Raw genomic sequence first — 21,162 nt, 5'->3', positions numbered from 1 at the left:
AAGATACTTACCATGGTTATACTGCCTGACGGTGCTTTAAATAATTGATTCATCACACACGAGTGTGCAGTGGACGACTTAGGTAACCAGATAATAGGAATAGCATTAGGACCAGGAAAAATTGCCATATTGCCCGGTGCACTGGGCAGAAATAAAAGGCAATATTGTATAGATAGATAATGCGTTGTAAAAACGTTACATTATTGCAATTCAATAAGGTATACTGCAACCTATTGTTTTCCATCACACACGTCGTCACACCTGTACAGTTCTTTAGTTTCTATACCAACAAGAGTGGTGAGAACAGAGCAAGACAGACAGCCTATTGTCAGCGCTATCCTTTGCTTGTGACAGCTAGTCTCGTTGCATTGTGCTATAGCCTAACGTTGCCGTTTCTTTGCATCGATATGTGCCCTTTCTACCAGTGTGAATTGACGATAGACTTACTTTCGTGCTTGGAGGTGCCCCATGTGTGCCGCGGAACTCCGGGACTCTTGATAATCGCTCTTCCAGCTGATTTCAGAGCATCCATGCTTCAGTGTATCTCAGTGGCAGGTGGATACCTTTCCTCTTTGCTTGCTTTGGCTCAGAAAGAGAAACGATAGTAGCCAGCCTACGTAAGCTACAATAGTCGACTACTAGTGATGCGCGGTGCAGCGAGCGAACAAGCAGCCGATAGGACCAAGTTCAAACTCCCGTTCCTTGAAACAAGGGTCCGTTGCTCTCCGGTGCTGCCTGGGTTGGGAGCGGAACGAACATGGGGCGGGCATGAAGGGGGCGGGCATGAAGGAAAGGTGTGTCTAGCCCTCCGCCACACCCATTTCTAGAGGAGTCTTGCATAGAGCCCCACAGTGGAGGTGTCATAATACCCATAAAACCTAGCGGTCAAACAGGAAAATGGTTCCAATCGTTTTTCCACCATTCATTTTTCCCATAGGGGATTTTAGAAACACTTCAAAAAAGGGCTGTGTTTTGTGTAGGCTTACCCTGGCATGACGTTTTGATAACCGTGTAAATCTATCTCGGACAAGGTGACTTTTATCAATATATTTGGCTCTATTTACTCTCAGATTCGAAAATGCTAATTAGCATAAAAGTAGACATCACGCAAAACTACAAATCCCTGCAAGCTCCTGCACATCAGCTCCAGCTGACAACTTTATTAACAGTTATTGAGTTAATTTACTTGCACAAGACAGTTCAAAGAATTGCCCATTTAAATAAATGTAGGCAATTTAATCATTACTACATTTAGTTAACACTAGATAGTTAATCCGGAGATTATTACCTTTGACTCAATTCAGCCCGCTCGTCCAGATCATCATGGCATTTGTAGTTCTTTATGATAGCCATATTAGCAGCTAATTAGCATTTCACTTTTGTCGGGGTAAATAAAAGGCACCTTGTCCTGGAGAGAGTCAGGGTAAGACTACATGAAACACAGCCCTTATTTGAAGTGTTTCTAAAATCCCCTATTGGAACTATTTCCCCTGTTTGACCGCTAGGTTTTATGGGTATTATGACTCATACTGTGGTACTCTATTGAATGCGGTACATTTGCAGATTAATTCTATAAATTCGTATTATCTCTCTCTAGTGCATTTACAATATAGCCTAAATCCGTTCTCAATCATGGCCATGTTGATGGAAATAAGTTTTAGATGGAATTAAATGACTAAAGGAACAACTGGCAGAACACTTGCTGCGTGATGTGAGGGCAGGAGCCGCTCACAGGTAGGCTAGATCAGGACGAAAGTAAAGCGAAAATAGTTTTATTGATATAGAGAGAAATAGTAATGGCGTCTTTTTGAAGGCACTAACTCCGCCATGGGCTCCTTAGACAAAGCCTATTGGGGAAATGAATGGCATTTTTGTAGGGTGGTTGGATAAACTCTGAAAATAAGGTCCGTGATAAACAAAGGCTTAGGAGATCTTATACGTTTTGTTTTTATGAGATAGTCTTCATCAGCTAATGTAATAACACAAAGCATATAAAGGCTTCATAATTCATAAAGGTCACAAACAGTCATCCCTCTACCAGAAATCACGGCACTAACATGACCAATTAACAAGGTGACAAAGGGGGGTTTCAGCAGGACCAGTGAAAGACTTACCATTAGGCAGAAGAGGCAATTGCCTCAGACAGCACTTCATCAAGGGGCCTCGTAAGCTGGGCATATATATATATATATATATATATATATATGTGTGTGTTTTTTTACTAGTCATCTTTATTTATTATATAATTTTACCGCTTGAGTCCCCCCATTGTCAGCTCATCGCTCTCATTCTGTCTTGCTTCAGCAGGTTGGTTTAGCAGCAGCTAAATCTGCTGGAAGCTTCAAAGTTGCAAAGGAAATTGGGAGGGAGGGATGGAGGGAGGGAGGGGGTTTCGCCTGGCCGCTGTGCCCAGCTTGATGAGGCCACATTGTTGACTATTGCACCCTGACAGAGTTCCCGTCAATTGTTTCACACCGTGTGATTGCAAACGCGACTTTCGTTGAAATGAAGCTGCAGCAATGAGGAGCTTTCAGAGCCTGGACAGAGAAAATAAAAAAGAAATAACAAATATTTTAATTTTAACAGAAAAATGACATAAGTTAACGCATTTCTTTAGTAAAAAAAATTTGCTGCTGGTAATACTGCCATCGTCGTGGAGATAGACGACGTGTGTGTGTAGCCCATGTATCTGACGCTGTCTGGCCAAAACATAATATGTCAGGGACATTGACTACACAAAGTAAGACAGAGGGGCGTTGTTTCGCTCGGTCGGGTGCTTTCTCCGGCGAGATAGTTTCATCCACTTGTAATTGAAGGAAAGTTGGCGGGTGCACAGTACACTGTTCGGATGCTGGACATTTATTTTGGATGAACGTGCGAAGGTAACCTACTTTTTGAAGTGATTTGTTTGACAATCTGACTGGCTTTCTGCCTGGGGTCTCCAAAGCCCCTGAGCAGGACACAACATTTTGGAACTTTAGGATCTGTATCAAATTATATCTAATGAAAAGTAGGATATAAAACCTGTGGGAAAAGCCCGTAATAAAATAAAATTGTTTTCATGATCCAATCAACATTTGTCCTTAGATGCAGATAACGCAATTACCCAAGCTGTATCCTACCACTGCTCTGAGGATCAATATCACCTATGTTCTAGCGCCCTCTGTTGAATATGAGCAGTCATTACATCATGGCTACAGACTCCTTCATTTACATTTTAGTCCATTTAGCAGACGCTCTTATCCAGAGCGACTTACATTTCATTTTTCATTTTTATTTTTCCATACTGGTCCCCCGTGGGAATCGAACCTACAACCCTGGCGTTGCAAGCGCCATGCTCTACCAACTGAGCTACGACGGCGGTCCGCAGCCAAACGTTAAAGGTGCAAAACCTGACTCCTCCTGTGCCATGTCCCCACTCCACTCCGTTCAGACCACTGTAAATAAGACACAATTTAACGTCCTTAATAGTTTTTAGGTAGTCGTAAATAAGTTACAATACAGATGTTACTCAAGAGTTCCTGAAGCTATATTCATAGCAAAAGGGCTTCGTCCCAAATCACACCCTATTCTCTAAATAGTGCACTACTTTGGACCAGAACCCTATGATATATAAGAACCCATAGGGATCTGGTCAAAAGTAGTGCACTATATTAGGGAATAGGGTGTGATTTGCGAGGCTGAAGATCATTTTTAAATTGACAGACACGAGATGATATTCAGTTTTGTCCTTCATGGGGAAACTTTTATTCATGTTTTATTCCTCATCAGATTTACAATGCATACCATGTCTGTATCAAGTCCCATGGCTCTGAATGCATACCATCTCCAGTCCCATGGTCCTCTTCACATGGGATTTCACACTCAGGAATCTTTCAGTTCATATTTTCTCATCATCATAATCATCTAGAATGGATATAGCCTGAGTTAGCATGCTGCTTGTAGAACGCCTGGGTGCTGTGATCGACTGAGGGGGTCTGGGTGCTGTGATCTCGACTAAGATGGTCTGGTGGTGGTTCCTGTGTCTCCTGTTTGTCCACAGCAACACTACTGCAGTTCAATAGCGACTGTGTGTGTGTGTGTGTGTGTGTGTGTGTGTGTGTGTGTTGTGGTGTTGGCTAACTCCTGGATACTCAGTGAGTGAGGAGCAGAACCATGGAGCTTTAGGAGAGATGTTCTAAGCCAGGGAAGGCCAAGAAGTCATCCCAAATGGCACCCTATTCCCTATAGAGTGAATAGGGTGCCATTTGGGAACTTCCTTCCTCAGGAACTTGGCTGCCTGCTGTTCTCTCTTATGTCTGACATTTAATCACACACACACACAGAGTCCACGCACCTGGTTTCCCAGGTGCTGGTTTGACAGACAGAAACCAGCAGACAGCCCTGCCAGGATATCAGAGTGACCCAGCCCTGTTCTAAGCCCTAGCTAGAAAGCTGTTGCTGTTGCTAGTGAAATACTGCATTATGCATATCTGTTAAGAGAGAGTGATGCATCCCAAATGGCACCCTATTCAGAGAGTGTGCCTCCCAAATGGCACCCTATTCAGAGAGTGTGCCTCCCAAATGGCACCCTATTCAGAGAGTGCATCCCAAATGGCACCCTATTCAGAGAGCGTGCATCCAAAATGGCACCCTATTCAGAGAGTGTGCAACCCAAATGGCACCCTATTCAGAGAGTGCATCTAAAATGGCACCCTATTCAGAGAGTGCATCTAAAATGGCACCCTATTCAGAGAGTGTGCATCCCAAATGGCACCCTATTCAGAGAGTGCATCTAAAATGGCACCCTATTCAGAGAGTGTGCATCCCAAATGGCACCCTATTCAGAGAGTGCATCCAAAATGGCACCCTATTCCCTATGGGTCCTGGTCAAAAGTAGTCCACTATGTACCCAGTGGGCAAAAAATTGTTGAATCAAATGTTGTTTCCACGCCATTTCAACCCAAAAATGCAATGTGATGAAGTTGAATCAACGTGGAAAAGTGATTGGATTTGAAAAAAAAGTCAATTTTATTTTAACCTAAAACCAATGACATTTTTTTTTTTTTTTTTAAATCACGTTGAATTCACGTTGGTTGACAACTCAACCAAATGTAAATCAGAACTAGACGTTAAACTGACGTCTGTTCCCAGTGGGCAGGGAACAGGGTGCCGTTTGGGATGGCCGATCAGAGTCTGTAGGAAATGTCTGTCTCTAAACTTCACAGAACCTGGCCCCTGAAAACTGCTTAAATTCACAGCAGTGAAAAAATGCCCTGACCAAAACATATAGCCCCCCAGCTTGATAACCAGTATGGTCAAAGTGGTCTACTATGAAATGTACTGAGATCGCCAACGAGTCATAGTCGAGGGCGACTGCATTCAACAAGTGCTGTAAAGTTAGCCCAGCATAGCTCCTCTGTTAAAACGTGTTGCATAAAGTCAGGTTAACACTGCATCTGAGAATACTGTAAAATAACCCTTTTGCGAGGGGAAAAACTCCCGCTCGTTAGACCCCCTGTTACACAGCAGCATCACAACATTCCATGGCATGTCGTCATCGGCATGGGGGGCGGGGCAGGAAGCATTTTATACCTCATCAGTGTCAGGACAGGAGGAGAGTTGCAGCATCGTGTTACGCATGGCTAACCCCTACAGAACAAAACATGCTTTTAGATCTCGTCAATTTCTCTCTTAGATGAGGGGAAATTAGGCGCCGTGTGTATCAAGCGTCTCCCGAGTTGGAGCACTGTTCTAGGATCAGGTCTTCTCTGTCTATTAATAATCGTATTTATTGTGATCGAAAAGGCAAAAAACGGATCCTAGATCAGCGCTCCAACTCTGAGACTTTTGATTCAAATGGCTGTAGATGATTTATAAATATGCGGGTATAGCTAGAGAAAGGGGCTTGGTAATAATCATTTAAAATAGACCAGTGTTAAGAGTGGGAGCGGGGAACGCAGTCTCTTCTGAAAGGACACGGTAAAATAAAGTGAGGCTAACACCCACCAAACTAGTCAATCAACATGCTTTCAGTCATTTCTGGTTTCTTTTAATCCATCCTTCCCTCTCTAAATTTGTCTAGTTTTCACAAAACACACGTTTTCCATCTCTCCCTCCTCTCTCTCTCGCTCCCCCTTTCTCTTGCCATGTCCCCCCTGCTCTTTCTCAGAGGACGGAGCAGGCAGACAGCTGGTGGGAGGGGCCTGTAGTGGAAACAGGGTGTGGCCTAAATAGTAGGCGGAGCTCAGATATTGTCAGTCTCAAAAACATGCAGGTCGTCTCCTCTTCCCTCGTCTCCTCTTCTCTTTTCTCCACTCTCTTCTTCATGTTCAGAGGCACACAGATGTTCCTGGGAGTGGGTGGAGTCCAGGTGTTCCCTGGAGTGGGCGTGGCCCAGGTGATCTTGCGAGTGGGCGTGGCCTACAGAGTGCGCTCGACCCAGTGACTCGGCCGACAGGCTGCGACTGGACAGGATGCTACTGAGGCTGGACTGACGCGCGCCTCGTGGATGGGCCTCGATCTCCACACGCACCTCGATGTTTGTTCCCTCCCTGCAACCATGACAACATGAACAGCATCAAGGAAAGGCCTATCACATGACATTTCAGCCATGTTTTATCAAAGGAATTAACTGACTTGTCTTTCGTAATTGCTCCTGAGGGGATACATTTATTTTGTATTGAACTGACTTGAATTGAACGAAGAGAAACTTTGCAAAGAAAGACTTTGGGCTCAATCAATCAATCAAAAAAAAACGATACGACAAGAGACACTGACCGCAAGGAGAATGTCTGCGTGTTATCCAGCATCCCAGCACCCCCAGCCCCTTCGCAGTCTGATTGGCTGTCCTGCTGCATATAAACATGACGTATCTGATGCTCGTCCAATCCTGCGCATGCATCTGGTTCCGGGGGCGTGGCGGCACTGCTGGTGCTGGGGAGTACGCCAACTTCCTGTACGCTGACCCTAACATCCTGTAGGACTTCCTGGACGCTGGTGTCGCTGAGGGCGGGGTTGGTCTGGCCTCTTGGCCCTGGCCCCGGCCAGTGGTCGCTGACTACGTGAGAGAATAGAAGATCTTCAAGAGAAGTTCAGAAACAACATGGGATTAAAACTAGGAAACAATCATTGGACTGATGTATTTTAGTTTACTTTGAACTATTCATTGTTGAAAAATTCAAGATGGGATAAATTGAGTTACTCTAATAAAAGTTTTAAGACATCTTTTAACTCATAATATATAATAGAATGTACATAGTTCTTAAAACAAAAAGACAAATTACCAACATAGGTAAGCATTAGATACAATATACTATACTAAAGACCCTTACAGCTGGCTAGGTCTTCCAGTTGTATCTTGTGTGTTTCCGGGGGCTCGTTCTGCGGCCGGCACCATCCATTCCGACACAGCGACATGGGGACGACCCCGTAGACATATGTCAACATCAACGGGACGCCCACCCCTACAGGAGAACAGGAAGAGACAGGATGAGGGACTGACATCAACAGGACGCCCACCCCTACAGGAGAACAGGAAGAGACAGGATGAGGGACTGACATCAACAGGACGCCCACCCCTACAGGAGAACAGGAAGAGAAACTGACTGAGGTACCTGTATTTCCTTGTCAATAAATGTTACTTTTTGAGAAAATAACCTGCACATATAAACATCTGAATGTAGCTAGAAGAGTGATGATTGTGACATTCCTGGTATGACATTGATAACAGACACCTTGATCTAAACATGACTCCCTGTCAAAATAAAGGTTAAAATAAATAATAAATGAAATGTTTTATTGTTAGGCCGTACTACGATTAACGATACATGAGAACAACTAAGAGTATGTGGCGGTGACTTGGTTAACGTAACAAAAATGGAAACAGGACTGACATTGCAAGCTAGCAGTGTCCAACAGAACCTTTCCAGTACATCGAACCTGCTGTGACCCTGACCTGATGGACAAAGGCTTCCCTGTAGAGTGCTGCAACACGGAAACATGAAACCCAGTAAGGAATGTTGGGGACACAATAGTGGGTCACATCACAAACAAAGGGGCCGTTATCGTTAACGCTAGACTGGACATTATAGGACACCGTGGCATCAATGACCCGCAGACAAGGTGACACCAGTACATAGGGACGGGAGAGACAGAGAGAGACGAGGAGGAGAGACAGAGAGAGACGAGGAGGAGAAACAAGGAGGAGAGACAGAGAGAGATGAGGAGGAGAGACAGAGAGACGAGGAGGAGAGACAGAGAGAGATGAGGAGGAGAGACAGAGAGACGAGGAGGAGAGACAGAGAGAGACGAGGAGGAGAGACAAGGAGGAGAGACAGAGAGAGATGAGGAGGAGAGACAGAGAGACGAGGAGGAGAGACAGAGAGAGATGAGGAGGAGAGACAGAGAGACGAGGAGGAGAGACAGAGAGAGACGAGGAGGAGAGACAGAGAGAGACGAGGAGGAGAGACAGAGAGAGACGAGGAGGAGAGACAGAGAGAGACGAGGAGGAGAGACAGAGAGAGACGAGGAGAGACAGAGAGAGACGAGGAGGAGAGACAGAGAGAGACGAGGAGGAGAGACAGAGAGAGACGAGGAGGAGAGACAGAGAGAGACGAGGAGGAGAGACAGAGAGAGACGAGGAGGAGAGACAGAGAGAGACGAGGAGGAGAGACAGAGAGAGACGAGGAGGAGAGACAGAGAGAGACGAGGAGGAGAGACAGAGAGATGAGGAGGAGAGACAGAGAGAGACGAGGAGGAGAGACAGAGAGACGAGGAGGAGAAACAAGGAGGAGAGACAGAGAGAGATGAGGAGGAGAGACAGAGAGACGAGGAGGAGAGACAGAGAGAGATGAGGAGGAGAGACAGAGAGACGAGGAGGAGAGACAGAGAGAGACGAGGAGGAGAGACAGAGAGAGACGAGGAGGAGAGACAGAGAGATGAGGAGGAGAGACAGAGAGAGACGAGGAGGAGAGACAGAGAGAGACGAGGAGGAGAAAGAGGGAAAGTGAGAGAAAGAGGGACAGGAGAGAGAGAAAGAGAGGAAGAGAGGTGGGAGGAAGAGAGGGATAGAAAAGGAGGGGTCAGAGCTAAAGCCCCCGACAACAGACAAGTCCTTTCAGATGGAGAGAGGGATGGATGGAGAGGGGGATGTGTGGAGGAGGAGGATGAGGGAGTGGAGCCGAAGAGCAGGGGACTACAGTGAGGCTTCAGTTCAACAGTGTGGTGATCGTAGTGACACTTCAGAGGCGGCAGGGTCAGGCAGGACACACACACACACACACACACAAGCCAGGGCAAGCCAGGACAAGCCAGGGCAAGCCAGGACAAGCCAGGACAAGCCAGGGCAAGCCAGGACAAGCCAGGGCAAGCCAGGACAAGCCAGGGCAAGCCAGGGCAAGCCAGGGGCAGGCTCCAGTAAGCTCCCATGCCCCAGAGACAGACCTGGGTTTTTCTTTCATTTGATTGAGCCTGCCTGGAGTGCCAGATGGGTGGGGTTTGCACCTTTGGGACTATTGCATTGGCTTCATTGCACCAGGCAAGATCAATCAAGCACAGGTTAAGGATTTGAAAGAAACCTAATACTATTTGAACCCAGGCTTCTGCCAGAGACAGACATTGTTATGAAATGACATGTCAAAGAGAATAAGGGGTAGAAGCTATTCCAAGGCTATTCTGTGTGTGTATATACATATATATATATATATATATATATATATATATATATATATATATATACATATATATATATATGTGTGTGTGTGTGTTCTTGTGCGCGTCAGCTCTTTTCCCAGATTTCCACAGTAAGACATCTTCCATCTTCCACCATCTCTCTCTCTCCCCACAGTAAGACATCTTCCATCTTCCACCATCTCTCTCTCCCCACAGTAAGACATCTTCCATCTTCCATCATCTCTCTCTCCCCACAGTAAGACATCTTCCATCTTCCACCATCTCTCTCTCCACACAGTAAGACATCTTCCATCTTCCACCATCTCTCTCTCCCCCACAGTAAGACATCTTCCATCTTCCACCATCTCTCTCTCCCCACAGTAAGACATCTTCCATCTTCCACCATCTCTCTCTCCCCACAGTAAGACATCTTCCATCTTCCACCATCTCTCTCTCCACACAGTAAGACATCTTCCATCTTCCACCATCTCTCTCTCCCCACAGTAAGACATCTTCCATCTTCCACCATCTCTCTCTCCCCACAGTAAGACATCTTCCATCTTCCACCATCTCTCTCTCCCCACAGTAAGACATCTTCCATCTTCCACCATCTCTCTCTCCACACAGTAAGACATCTTCCATCTTCCACCATCTCTCTCTCCCCACAGTAAGACATCTTCCATCTTCCACCATCTCTCTCTCCACACAGTAAGACATCAATGCTGCGTCTCAAATAGCACCCTATTCCCTATGTAGTGCACTACTTTAGACCAGGGCCCATATGGAATAGGGTGCCATCTGGGATTACTTATATTACTGCTTTATTGCTGCTCCACTGTCCAGGAAGTCGTTTTTTTTTCTCCAAAGGACTGCATGTACCATTATAACAACACAGTGTGACGGCAAGTAACACTTTTAAACAGATTAAACAGACTCTTGACTTTAACTTTCACTGCAAACATAGTCCATGACGTGATGAAACTTTGAAACTAAGTTGCAAGCTACTTTCGAAGCAAGGTGTTGTAGAATGAGTGTCTTACGAAACACATTCCAGACACTGGCTCTTGATTTCTTGCCATAACTGATTCGACTGAGAAATATCAGCTAGATAGGATAGCCATCACCAAGCTGTGTTAGCTAGCCGCTGTCAGCTTGGCTAAACACAAGGTCAGCGCAGGCTTTAGCCTACATAGGACTCAATCAGCTGACCATCTAGAGATGGCGAGTCAGTCAGCAAGAGAGAAGTCCTCAACTCTCCATAGCGAAGCTAGCTTAGCTTACCTCACTGTCCTCACTACTGGGACCGTTTGTTGTGACTGAATGGCAAAGACGCATCCAAGAAGCACCCACTTCAAACCACAACCCCAAGACAACTGTCGTTTGCCTTCGGTCATGAACCACTAGCGTGTTTTCTTAACGAGCCTTCATGAAAAACAAGGCCGAATCAGGAAGTGCATGTCGCCCCCTGTAAATTCCCGGGCCTAACTCTTAGGGTTTTAGTGGACAAGATGGGAGTGTTGTTCTTGTGGTTTGTGTTGTTTGTTGTTTGTTGTTTGTCCTTACCCACAGTGACAGCAGCTATGACGGGCGACACGAACACGGACATCATGACGCCGCTGGCCACCGTTAAGTAATGTTTACTACCTGAGATATTGTTCTTCTTACAGCGACCGTGGACCTGGGGGAAGAGGGGAAGAATAACTAATGACTTCAAAATGGTTGACATGATCATTTATAGCATCATTAGTATATTTTTTTTAATTTTTTTACAATTGATGACAGATTTCAATTTAGAATAAAATGGTTGAATTGCTGTATTTGTATGACCGATAGCTTTATTAAAATATCACTTAAGAGCAGAAAACAAGTGACCAATAGACTTTACAGAGAGCTGACATTACTAGTCTCTCTATACAAGACAAGGTCCTATCTTTCAGCCCATATAGATGGGTTAGGGGTTAGGGGTTAGGGATAGGGGTTAGGGGTTAGGGGTCAATATGTCCTCCTACCTTGCGGCCCATGTAGATGGGTTAGGGGTTAGGGGTCAATATGTCCTCCTACCTTTCGGCCCATGTAGCTGGGTTAGGGTTAGGGGTCAATATGTCCTCGTACCTTGCGGCCCATGTAGATGGGTTAGGAGTCAATATATCCTCGTACCTTGCGGCCCATGTAGATGGGTTAGGGGTTAGGGGTCAATATGTCCTCCTACCTTGCGGCCCATGTAGATGGGTTAGGGTTAGGGGTCAATATGTCCTCCTACCTTGCGGCCCATGTAGATGGGTTAGGGGTTAGGGGTCAATATGTTCTCGTACCTTTCAGCCCATGTAGATGGGTTAGGGTTAGGGGTCAATATGTTCTCGTACCTTTCAGCCCATGTAGATGGGTTAGGGTTAGGGGTCAATATGTTCTCGTACCTTTCAGCCCATGTAGATGGGTTAGGGTTAGGGGTCAATATATCCTCGTACCTTGCGGCCCATGTAGATGGGAATGCCCACTATGATGACTGGGATGGCGATGCCAGCGATGAGTGAGATGACTACTGGGGCGCCCAGCAGCATGCCCACCTGCCACAGCACCCTCCGGGTCTGAGACCACGGCTTCTTCCCCCAGAATGTACAGCCCGAGGGACTGGAGGAAGAGACAGGAAGAAGAGTTTAGATGATGGACCAGAATGTACAGCCCGAGGGACTGGAGGAAGAGACAGGAAGAAGAGTTTAGATGATGGACCAGAATGTACAGCCCGAGGGACTGCAATGCATTCATGAGAGTTTGTTCCATATACAGTGCCATCAGAAAGTATTCACACACACCTTGACTTTTTCCACATTCTGTTGTGTTACACAGTCTGAATTTTAAATGGATTAAATTGAGATGGTTTGTCACTGGCCTACACACAACCACCCATAATGTCAAAGTGAAATTATGTTTTTTCCAAAATGTTACAAATTAATTACAAATGAAAAGCTGAAATGTCTCGAGTCAATAAGTATGCAAACCCTTTGTTAGAGCAAGCCTAAATAAGTTCAGGAGTAAACCATGTCTTAACAAGTCACATAATAAGTTGCATGGACTCACTCTGTGTGCAATAATAGTGTTTAACAGGATTTTGTAATGACTACCTCATCTCTGTACCCCACACACACAATTATCTGTAAGGTCCCTCAGTTGAGCAGTGAATTTCAAACACAGATTCAACCAAAAAGACCAAGGCGGTTTTCCAATGCCTCGCAAAGAAGGGCACCTATTGGTAGATGGGTAAAAAAAAAAGCAGACATTGAATATCCCTTTGAGCATGGTGAAGTTATTAATTACATTGGATTGTGTATCAATACACCCAGTCACTACAAAGATACAGGTGTCCTTCCTAACTCAGCTGCCGGAGAGGAAGGAAACCGCTCAGGGATTTCACCATGAGGCCAATGGTGACTTTAAAACAGTTACAGAGTTTAATGGCTGTGATAGGAGAAAACTGAGGATGGATCAACAACATTGTAGTTACTCCACAATACTAACCTAATTGACAGAGTGAAAAGAAGGAATATTCCAAAACATGTTCAGGGCAAATCCAACACATTACTGAATACCACTCTCCATATTTCCAAGCATGGTGGTGGCTGCACCATGTTATGGGTATGCTTGTATATGCTTGTTATTGTTAAGTACTGGGGAGTTTTTCAGGATAAAAAAGAAACGTAATGGAGCTAAGCACAGGCATAATCCTAGAGGAAAACCTGGTTCAGTTTGCTTTCCACCAGACACTGGGAGATTAATTCACCTTTCAGCAGGACAATAACCTAAAACACAAGGCCAAATATACACTGGAGTTGCTTACCAAGAAGACAGTGAATGTTCCTGAGTGGCCGAGTTACAGTTTTGACTTAAATCTGCTTGAAAATATATGGCAAGACCTGGAAATAAGAATTTTGAAAATAATAAAATGGCCAATCCAGGTGTGCAAAGCTCTTAGAGACTTACCCAGAAAGACTCACATCTGTAATCGCTGCCAAAGGTGAATCTAACATGTATTGACTCAGGGGTGTGAATACTTATGTAAATGAAATATTTCTGTATTTCATTTTCAATAAGTTTACAAATATTTAAAAAAATATGTTTTCACTTTGTCATTGGGAGAGAGAAAAATCAATTTCATCTATTTTTCAATTCAGGCTGTAACACAGTCTGAACAGTCAACTACCTCATCCCCATATTGTTATTTACATTGTTATTTATTTTGCTAATTTGCACCCCAGTATCTCTATTTGCACATCATCTTCTGCACATCTATCACTCCAGTGTTAATACTAAATTGTAATTATTTTGCACTATGGTCTATTTATTGCCTTACCTCCATAACTTACTACATTTGCACACACTGTATATAGATTTTCCATTGTGTTATTGACTGTACGTTTTTGTTTACCCCATATGTAACTCTGTGTTGTTGTTGTTGTTTTTATCACACTGCTTTGCTTTATCTTGGCCAGGTCTTAGTTGTAAATGAGAACTTGTTCTCAACTGGCTTCTTAACTGGTTAAATAAAGGTGAAATAAAAATAAAAATAAAAAAGTCTGAACAGTAATTATCATAGTGTGTAGATGGGTGAGACAATTTTTTTTTTTTTATCCATTTTGAATTCAGGTTGTTACACAAAACGTGGAATAAGAAAAGTGGTATGAATACTTTCTGAAGGCCCTGTACAGGGAAAAGGGAGCCATTTAGGACACACATTGGAGCAGATTCGGCTGATTCATTGATTAAAAGTCAGCACTGGCGCTCGTCCAACATTGGGAAAATCAACGGCTGCTACCACTCCACTGCCATGTTATTAAAACAGTTTAGAAACAGAGACATAGGAGCAAACCAGACAATCTCTATAGCTATAATAATAATAATAATAATAATAATAATAATAATAATAATAATAATATGCCATTTATTAGACGCTTTTATCCAAAGTGACTTACAGTCATGTGTGCATACATTTTTGTGTATGGGTGGTCCCGGGGATCGAACCCACTACCCTGGGCGTTACAAGCGCCGCGCTCTACCAACTGAGATACAGAGGACCACATTATATGTGTCTACATCCCATATGGCACCCTATTCGCTATATAGTGCACTTCTTTTGACCAGAGCTCATTGGGAAGCAGTGCTCTATATAGGGAATAGGGTGCCATTTGGAATACATTCATATAATAGCTACAGAGATGCGTGGTGCTTGCTCCTCTACTGTAGAAAGACATGGGTAGTATAATGCCACATTTTATCTGATGGCTGGGATCAATGAGTCTTTAAAAACCCATAGGCTTTGTCAGTCTGACCTAAATTGATATGACAGTACCTCGGAGTGGAGCGTGGTTGGTCTGTCTCTTTGGTTAAATTTCTCTGTCCCGCTTTGTGTCTGTGTCCGCTGCCTGTCAGTGTATCTGCCTGTGTGTCCCATGTGATAGAATAGGGTTCTTGGTCAAAGTGAATCTATTTCCAACAGCTGGTAACCATTAGTGACAGTGTCTATAGCTACCTGAGGTAGTGGTAACCGTTAGTGACAGTGGCTATAGCTACCTGAGGTAGTGGTAACCGTTAGTGACAGTGGCTATAGCTACCTGAGGTAGTGGTAACCAGGGCTGTTGCGGTGACGGTATTACCACCACACCGGCAGTCATGAGTCATGACCACAGTAAAATGCTATGTGACTGAGTCATGGGTGGTCCTCTGTAGCTCAATTGGTAGAGCACGGCGCTTGTAACGCCAGGGTAGTGGGTTCGATCCCCGGGACCACCCATACGTAAAAATGTATGCACACGTGACTGTAAGTCGCTTTGGATAAAAGCGTCTGCTAAATGGCATATTATTATTATTATGGTAATGTCCTGTTATTCACTCTGGGCGTTGGTAGTACCCAACTAGCTAATGACCATTAGGAGGTCGCTAACGGCCTGATACTCAGCGCTCTATTGTCCCTCTAACCATCAGGTCGCTAACGGCCTGGTACTCAGGGCTCTATTGTCCCTCTAACCATCAGGTCGCTAACGGCCTGGTACTCAGGGCTCTATTGTCCCTCTAACCATCAGGTCGCTAACGGCCTGGTACTCGGCGCTCTATTGTCCCTCTAACCATCAGGTCCTAATGGCCTGGTACTCAGGGCTCTATTGTCCCTCTAACCATCAGGTCGCTAACGGCCTGGTACTCAGCGCTCTATTGTCCCTCTAACCATCAGGTCGCTAACGGCCTGGTACTCAGCGCTCTATTGTCCCTCTAACCATCAGGTCGCTAACGGCCTGGTACTCAGGGCTCTACTGTCCCTCTAACCATCAGGTCCTAATGGCCTGGTACTCAGGGCTCTATTGTCCCTCTAACCATCAGGTCGCTAACGGTCTGGTACTCAGGGCTCTATTGTCCCTCTAACCACTCTGACATCAATGCAAATGCAATCAAAAAATCAAAACGCATCATCAAAATAGTATCATGTTTTAAAACTGTGATTGATCAATTTGAAGAAAGAAGTTCAACAGCAGGTTGAAACTGAGTGAAAAACTTGGACGTGGTGGATGTTGTTTCAAAGCCTAACACAACGAAATGGCCAGCGCTTTCTAAGGTGATGATTCATTCAAACTCTGCACCCTCCGCTGCAACTTGCCCATGCAACCCCCCACCCAACCACCCCCCACCCAAATTCAGATAGCTGATGCTCTGAAAGAGCTGCAAAATCTGGACCCCTACAAATCAGCTGGGCTAGACAATCTGGACCCTTTCTTTCTAAAATTAGCCGCAGAAATTGTCGCAACCCCAATCACCAGCCTGTTCAACCTCTCTTTCGTATCGTCTGAGATCCCCAGAGATTGGAAAGCTGCCGCGGTCATCCCCCTCTTCAAAGGGGGTGACACTCTAGATCCAAACTGTTACAGACCTATATCCATCCTGCCCTGCCTTTCGAAAGTATTTGAAAGCCAAGTTAACAAACAGATCACCGACCATTTCGAATCCCACCGTACCTTCTCCGCTATGCAGTCTGGTTTCCGAGCTGGTCATGGGTGTACCTCAGCCACGCTCAAGGTCCTAAGCGATATAATAACGCGATCGATAAAAGACAGTACTGTGCAGCCGTCTTCATCGACCTGGCCAAGGCTTTTGACTCTGTCAATCACCGCATTCTTATTGGCAGACTAAATAGCCTTGATTTCTCAAATGACTGCCTCGCCTGGTTCACCAACTACTTTTCAGATAGAGTTCAATGTGTCAAATCGGAGGGCCTGTTGTCTGGACCTATGGCAGTCTATGGGGGTGCCACAGGGTTCAATTCTCGGGCCGACTCTATTCTCTGTGTATATCAATGATGTCGCTCTTGCTGCTGGTGACTCTCAGATCCACCTCTACGCAGACGACACCATTTTGTATACATCTGGCCCTTCATTGGACACTGTGTTAACAAACCTCCAAACGAGCTTCAATGCCATACAACACTCCTTCCGTGGCCTCCAACTGCTCTTAAACGCTTGTAAAACTAAATGCATGCTCTTCAATCGAACGCTGCTTGCACCCGCCTGCCCGACTAGAATCACTACTCTCGGCGGCTCTGACTTTGAATATGTGGACAACTACAAATACCTAGGTGTCTGGTTAGACTGTAAACTCTCCTTCCAGACTCACATTAAGCATCTCCAATCCAAAGTTAAATCTAGAATCGGCTTCCTATTTCGCAACAAAGCCTCCTTCACTCATGCTGCTAAACATGCCCTCGTAAAACTGACTATCCTACTGATCCTTGACTTCGGCGATGTCATTTACAAAATAGCTTCCAACACTCTACTCAGCTAATTGGATGTAGTCTATCACAATGCCATCCGTTTTGTCACCAAAGCCCCATATACTACCCACCATTGTGACCTGTACGCTCTCGTTGGCTGGCCCTCACTACATATTCGTCGCCAAACCCACTGGCTCCAGGTCATTTATAAATCCCTTCTAGGCAAATCCCCGCCTTATCTTAGCTCTTTGGTCACCATAGCAACACCCACCCATAGTATGCGCTCCAGCAGGTATATCTCACTGGTCATCCCCAAAGCCAACACCTCCTTTGGCCGCCATTCCTTCCAGTTCTCTGCTGCAAATGACTGGAACGAACTGCAAAAATCTCTGAAGCTGGAGACTCTTATCTCCCTCACTAACTTTAAGCATCAGTTGTCAGAGCAGCTTACCAATCACTGCACCTGTACACAGCCATTCTGAAATTAGCCCACCCAACTACCTCATCCCCATATTGTTATTTACATTGTAATGTATTTTGCTCATCTGCACCCCAGTATCTATATTTGTACATAATCTTCTGCACATCTATCATTTCAGTGTTAATACTAATTGTAATTATTTTGCACTATGGCCTATTTATTGCCTTACCTCCATAACTTGCTACATTTGCACACACTGTATATATATTTTCTGTTATATTTTTGACTTTATGTTGTTGTTTTTATCACACTGCTTTGCTTTATCTTGGCCAGGTCGCAGTTGTAAATGAGAACTTGTTCTCAACTGGCTTACCTGGTTAAATAAAGGTGAAATAAATAAATAAATAATCTTTCTTTAGACTTGACTAAATAAATAATGGATTTATTGTGATGGTGTATATTAAATAGATATATTAGACTTCTTTAAATGTAGAGGTTGCAAAGGCGCTCATCAGCAGCTTGTATTGCAGCTTGGATGCCTGGATGCCTGGATGCCTGGAGGCCTGGAGGCATGGAGATACTAAACGTGTTTATGTTAATTAACGTTCAATTACCGTGAGACCAGCAGTCTTTTGCATGACAATAACCATGACCGCCACAGCCCTAGTGGTAACCGTTAGTAACAGTGGCTATAGCTACCTGAGGTAGTGGTAACCGTTAGTAACAGTGGCTATAGCTACCTGAGGTAGTGGTAACCGTTAGTAACAGTGACTCTAGCTACCTGAGGTAGTGGTAACCGTTAGTAACAGTGACTCTAGCTACCTGAGGTAGTGGTAACCGTTAGTAACAGTGGCTATAGCTACCTGAGGTAGTGGTAACCGTTAGTAACAGTGACTCTAGCTACCTGAGGTAGTGGTAACCGTTAGTAACAGTGACTCTAGCTACCTGAGGTAGTGGTAACCGTTAGTAACAGTGGCTATAGCTACCTGAGGTAGTGGTAACCGTTAGTAACAGTGACTCTAGCTACCTGAGGTAGTGGTAACCGTTAGTAACAGTGGCTATAGCTACCTGAGGTAGTGGTAACCATTAGTAACAGTGACTCTAGCTACCTGAGGTAGTGGTAACCGTTAGTAACAGTGACTCTAGCTACCTGAGGTAGTGGTAACCGTTAGTAACAGTGGCTATAGCTACCTGAGGTAGTGGTAACCGTTAGTAACAGTGACTCTAGCTACCTGAGGTAGTGGTAACCGTTAGTAACAGTGGCTATAGCTACCTGAGGTAGTGGTAACCATTAGTAACAGTGGCTATAGCTACCTGAGGTAGTGGTAACCGTTAGTAACAGTGGCTATAGCTACCTGAGGTAGTGGTAACCGTTAGTAACAGTGGCTATAGCTACCTGAGGTAGTGGTAACCGTTAGTAACAGTGACTCTAGCTACCTGAGGTAGTGGTAACCGTTAGTAACAGTGGCTATAGCTACCTGAGGTAGTGGTAACCGTTAGTAACAGTGGCTATAGCTACCTGAGGTAGTGGTAACCGTTAGTAACAGTGGCTATAGCTACCTGAGGTAGTGGTAACCGTTAGTAACAGTGACTCTAGCTACCTGAGGTAGTGGTAACCGTTAGTAACAGTGGCTATAGCTACCTGAGGTAGTGGTAACCGTTAGTAACAGTGACTCTAGCTACCTGAGGTAGTGGTAACCGTTAGTAACAGTGACTCTAGCTACCTGAGGTAGTGGTAACCGTTAGTAACAGTGGCTATAGCTACCTGAGGTAGTGGTAACCGTTAGTAACAGTGGCTATAGCTACCTGAGGTAGTGGTAACCGTTAGTAACAGTGACTCTAGCTACCTGAGGTAGTGGTAACCGTTAGTAACAGTGGCTATAGCTACCTGAGGTAGTGGTAACCGTTAGTAACAGTGGCTATAGCTACCTGAGGTAGTGGTAACCGTTAGTAACAGTGGCTATAGCTACCTGAGGTAGTGGTAACCGTTAGTAACAGTGGCTATAGCTACCTGAGGTAGTGGTAACCGTTAGTAACAGTGACTCTAGCTACCTGAGGTAGTGGTAACCGTTAGTAACAGTGGCTATAGCTACCTGAGGTAGTGGTAACCGTTAGTAACAGTGGCTATAGCTACCTGAGGTAGTGGTAACCATTAGTAACAGTGGCTATAGCTACCTGAGGTAGTGGTAACCGTTAGTAACAGTGGCTATAGCTACCTGAGGTAGTGGTAACCATTAGTAACAGTGGCTATAGCTACCTGAGGTAGTGGTAACCGTTAGTAACAGTGACTCTAGCTACCTGAGGTAGTGGTAACCGTTAGTAACAGTGGCTATAGCTACCTGAGGTAGTGGTAACCATTAGTAACAGTGACTCTAGCTACCTGAGGTAGTGGTAACCATTAGTAACAGTGGCTATAGCTACCTGAGGTAGTGGTAACCGTTAGTAACAGTGACTCTAGCTACCTGAGGTAGTGGTAACCGTTAGTAACAGTGACTCTAGCTACCTGAGGTAGTGGTAACCATTAGTAACAGTGACTCTAGCTACCTGAGGTAGTGGTAACCATTAGTAACAGTGGCTATAGCTACCTGAGTAGTGGTAACCATCAGTAACAGTGGCTATAGCTACCTGAGGTAGTGGTAACCATTAGTAACAGTGACTCTAGCTACCTGAGGTAGTGGTAACCGTTAGTAACAGTGGCTATAGCTACCTGAGGTAGTGGTAACCGTTAGTAACAGTGGCTATAGCTACCTGAGGTAGTGGTAACCGTTAGTAACAGTGGCTATAGCTACCTGAGGTAGTGGTAACCGTTAGTAACAGTGGCTATAGCTACCTGAGGTAGTGGTAACCGTTAGTAACAGTGGCTATAGCTACCTGAGTAGTGGTAACCATCAGTAACAGTGGCTATAGCTACCTGAGGTAGTGGTAACCATTAGTAACAGTGACTCTAGCTACCTGAGGTAGTGGTAACCGTTAGTAACAGTGGCTATAGCTACCTGAGGTAGTGGTAACCGTTAGTAACAGTGGCTATAGCTACCTGAGGTAGTGGTAACCATTAGTAACAGTGACTCTAGCTACCTGAGGTAGTGGTAACCGTTAGTAACAGTGGCTATAGCTACCTGAGGTAGTGGTAACCGTTAGTAACAGTGGCTATAGCTACCTGAGGTAGTGCACATCGGTGATCTCTTGCATACACAGCCAGCAGAACTGACAGGCACACACGGTACAGTTCATCCGGTTACAGCTGCCATCGTTGGTCTTCATGATGTAGGCCCCACAACGAGGACACGCCTTGATCTCCTCTGACTCTGGAAGGAGACAGAGACATGGAAGGACGTGACTCCTATGG

General features: G+C 44.9%; 2 protein-coding genes across 5 annotated transcripts in view; both read right to left on the bottom strand.

The window, feature by feature from the left end:
• The window catches only part of LOC121549203 (low density lipoprotein receptor adapter protein 1), a 144,242-nt gene extending 143,481 nt beyond the window's left edge, over positions 1-761 (bottom strand). Inside the window, exon 1 of the mRNA XM_045210055.1 lies at positions 448-761. Within this exon, the coding sequence (XP_045065990.1) occupies positions 448-532 (85 nt within the window). The 5' untranslated portion in view covers positions 533-761. The remainder of the gene's footprint in view (positions 1-447) is intronic.
• A 4,051-nt stretch (positions 762-4,812) lies between these two features.
• The window catches only part of si:ch211-278j3.3 (E3 ubiquitin-protein ligase RNF19A), a 53,831-nt gene continuing 37,481 nt past the window's right edge, over positions 4,813-21,162 (bottom strand). For all 4 annotated transcript variants that reach the window (XM_045210117.1, XM_045210116.1, XM_045210118.1 and 1 more), the window contains exons 5-10: positions 20,974-21,121; positions 12,117-12,279; positions 11,215-11,329; positions 7,314-7,445; positions 6,760-7,060; positions 4,813-6,533 (exon numbers count right to left, since the gene is read on the bottom strand). In XM_045210117.1, the coding sequence (XP_045066052.1) occupies positions 6,227-6,533; positions 6,760-7,060; positions 7,314-7,445; positions 11,215-11,329; positions 12,117-12,279; positions 20,974-21,121 (1,166 nt within the window). In that variant the 3' untranslated portion in view covers positions 4,813-6,226. The remainder of the gene's footprint in view (positions 6,534-6,759; positions 7,061-7,313; positions 7,446-11,214; positions 11,330-12,116; positions 12,280-20,973; positions 21,122-21,162) is intronic.

This window comes from Coregonus clupeaformis, chromosome 33 (assembly GCF_020615455.1).
Source record: "Coregonus clupeaformis isolate EN_2021a chromosome 33, ASM2061545v1, whole genome shotgun sequence".
Classification (NCBI taxonomy): Eukaryota; Metazoa; Chordata; class Actinopteri; order Salmoniformes; family Salmonidae; genus Coregonus; species Coregonus clupeaformis.
Note: the sequence above shows the minus strand (reverse complement) of the source record. Positions and strands in the feature narration are given on the sequence as shown.